The 3,236-nt window shown below is 43.0% G+C and overlaps 1 protein-coding gene across 1 annotated transcript in view; it reads right to left on the bottom strand.

The window, feature by feature from the left end:
* CDKL4 (cyclin dependent kinase like 4) overlaps positions 1-3,236 on the bottom strand; it is a 63,716-nt gene that overhangs the window by 19,687 nt on the left and 40,793 nt on the right. The window contains exon 7 of the mRNA XM_023516668.1: positions 2,476-2,532. Within this exon, the coding sequence (XP_023372436.1) occupies positions 2,476-2,532 (57 nt within the window). The remainder of the gene's footprint in view (positions 1-2,475; positions 2,533-3,236) is intronic.

Raw genomic sequence — 3,236 nt, 5'->3', positions numbered from 1 at the left:
ATCCTCATAGAGTCTACAGAGAAAGTAAGGACCTGTCAACACCTGGGCAATTGATACAATCACCTCGTCCTTGCCACCTCTTCTACTTTATTCCCTAGATATAAATCATTATAAAGTCCTAGTAGTTTTACTTTCAAATATACCTTTAATTCGTTCACGTTTTTATGGACTTCAATCTACTGAAATCTAGTCCATCACTAAATGCCTATGAGTTTTATTTTAAAGAACATTCTTAGATTCTAAGATGAGGGTGTCAATGCTGAGCTGCTCCTTAGGGCTTGAGCTACACAATGTCCTGCTCAGTTAATTTTATGAGCATTGAGATGAACTGGGTAGAGCTGAGGCTTTTGTGTCCTTGCCTGCATGGATTAATAACCTTCTGTACATCTAGAAGCTGATGAATTCTCCTTGACAGATGTGCTCTTAACCCAGAAAAAATCTTGAAGAAGGGAGATGAGAAATTGGTACTGCAGAGTCCAACTCAGGATCCTTTTCTTAAATTCAGACTTCAAATTTCACAGAAAGCTCTCTAATAAAATTTCTAATAGTCTATGGTGTTGTTCTTGATAACCAGATTAAACTGATGAAGTGATAGGATGGTCATAACTATGCAACAAATGAATTATAAATAATAAAGAGTGTGCTCAGGCTCCCATTTAAAGCCCTGCTATAGATTGGCCACCTCATGCCGTCACTATCCCTGACACTGTCACCATCACGACTTCATCAGCCTGAGCAGCTCTCTGCATATGATATAACCCAGTCTCCTGAGGCAGCTACCTGTTATGGTAGCCAGTACTTAGTTTTTGCTAAAGATGTCTCAATTGCAAATAATTAAGGAAAGTCTTCTTTCATCTAACATGGGGCAGGAGTCTGGGAGACAGAGTGTGACCCATAGAAGAACGCAATCCATGGAATAGCATGAATTCTATGGGCCTTAGAATTAGCCTGTATGGATTTTTGGGCCTTAGGTTGAACTTAATGGATCTAAATGAAATAGTTGAATAACACACCTAACTTCATCTTGAATCTTAGGCAGCTGGGGAACTCATCCCACACCTGGGAGTTTTTATGCCCTGGAGCTGCCTTCTAAGGAGTTTTCAGGTTAGTGGGAGGAGTAACCACAGGTGCTCTCGTCTGGCCTCCACCTTAGAATAGGTTGGGTTTGCAGTACTTGACACCTCCCCGCTGCCTTGGAGGCTTTGCTAAAGTGTAGATAGGTTAAGAACAATCTACCAAGAACAAGGTCAGAGGGCTGGGTTTCTTGGACAGGATCAGCAGAGGACTGGGTGAAGGCACATCGGGCAGTGAGCCAGGTTAGAGAGCAGCTGAGGATAGGTGGAGCAGTGGTTTGGGGAGTCTAAGAGCACAGAGGTGTCAGACTCTGAGTCTTAGGGACTCAGACTGAAGTCTCTGAGCTCTCAGGGAGGCAATCCAGCACCCTGGATAGCACCACAGCAGGGACCAGCACTAGCACAAAGACAGATCCATGAAGTTGATTCTTGGCCACACAAATGGCCCCACCATCTAGATCAGATGAGTCTCAAACTGAGATGGTTATCATAACCAGCTAAAGGTATGTTTAAAGATACAAATGCTAAGGTCCCACTCATAGAGATTCTGATTCTGTGAATCTGAGGCTAGATACTGGAATCTGTATTTTTTTTTTTTGAGACAGAGTCTTACTCTGGCATCCTGGCTAGAGTGCCGTGTAGTCACAGCTCACAGCAACCTCAGACTCAAGTGATCCTCTTGCCTGAGCCTGTTGACTAGCTGAGACTACAGGCACCTGCCATAATGCCTGGCTAATTTTTCTATTTTTTTAGTAGAAATGAGGTCTCATGCTTGCTCAGGCTGGTCTCTAACTCCTGAGCTCAGGCACTCCACCTGCTGCACAGTTTACAGGCATGAGCCACCATGCTAGGCCTGGAATCTATTTTTTAAAAAATCTCTCAAGTCATTCTGCTGAGTAGTCACATTTAGAACCACTGCTATAGACAGAACTCAATTGATTTTTAGAGAGAGATACTCTCTCTAGACTCTTCCTACTTACTCCTCTCAAGGGCTGTCAGGGTCCACACAGTGAAAGGCAGGGTCACACCTTCTAGTGTGGCTTCAGTTGGTCAAGCATGAACAACAGACTGGTCAAAGGCAAGTTTCTTTTGCTTTTTATTGGAATTTGTTGTTTGACCATCTATCTTGGTTTGATGCAGGGGCTTGGCCTGGTGTCTCCATTGCTCTGACTTTGTCTCATCTACCACTGATGTTAATGGATATGTTAGAACGATTACTGCTTAAACCACAGACGTCCCTTTAATTGGTGCTATGAACTGTAATTATTTTATAATTCCTTATGATTTCAACGACTACATCCTCCTTTGGCATTATTTGTTCCACTGACCACCCCTCCCAAGATTACCAGCTTAGGTCATTACACTTTGTAGTCAATAATAGTTGTAATTGTTTCTTAAGTACCTTCATGAAACTCAAAGCCACTGGAGAAGCATCTGAGAACTTTTCCTCAAGAGTTTCCTGAAAAAACAAAGTAAAAGAATTTGATGCCACGCAACAAGAAAGCAATGTATATCTATAATAGCAACACTATGGAGGAAGTGGATTTTTTTTTTTGGATTTTTTTTTTTTTACATAATTTTCACTGAAAGTTCTGAAAAATAAAACTAGAGCTATTTTCTTAACATCGCAATGTCTTGCAATTGATGCTGGGTAACTGGGGGTCCCAAATGTCCCCATCTGAGATCCTATAATAGTTGTACAATATCTGTGTCTGATCTACTTGTAAGGATGCTTTGAGCATTCATTGAACTACACATACGAGGCCTGCAGAAATCAACAGAATGAAAAACAAAATTCAGAATAGTGAGGGAGTTCCAGTGGCGCAATCGGTTAGCACGTGGTACTTACACAAAATAGGGAGGAGGGAAGGGGATGGAGAAGCTTCAGAGATTGGCAGGGCATGCTGGCTCATGCCTGTAATCCTAGCACTCTGTGAGGCTGAGGCGGGTGGGTTGCCTGAGCTTAGGAGTTGGATACCAGCCTGAACAAATAGCAAGACCCTGTATCTACTAAAAATAGAAAAATTAGCCAGGTGTTGTAGTGGGCACCTATAATCTCTGCTGCTCAGAAGGCTGAGGCAAGGCTCGGCGCCTATAGCTCAACCGGCTAAGGCGCCAGCCACGTACACCTAAGGTGGCGGGTTCGAATCCCCAGCCCGGACC

The sequence above is a fragment of the Otolemur garnettii genome, unplaced genomic scaffold, assembly GCF_000181295.1.
Source record: "Otolemur garnettii isolate 467f Iridium unplaced genomic scaffold, OtoGar3 scaffold00095, whole genome shotgun sequence".
In the NCBI taxonomy this organism is placed as follows: Eukaryota; Metazoa; Chordata; class Mammalia; order Primates; family Galagidae; genus Otolemur; species Otolemur garnettii.
This window is presented reverse-complemented; position numbering and strand designations above follow the sequence as displayed.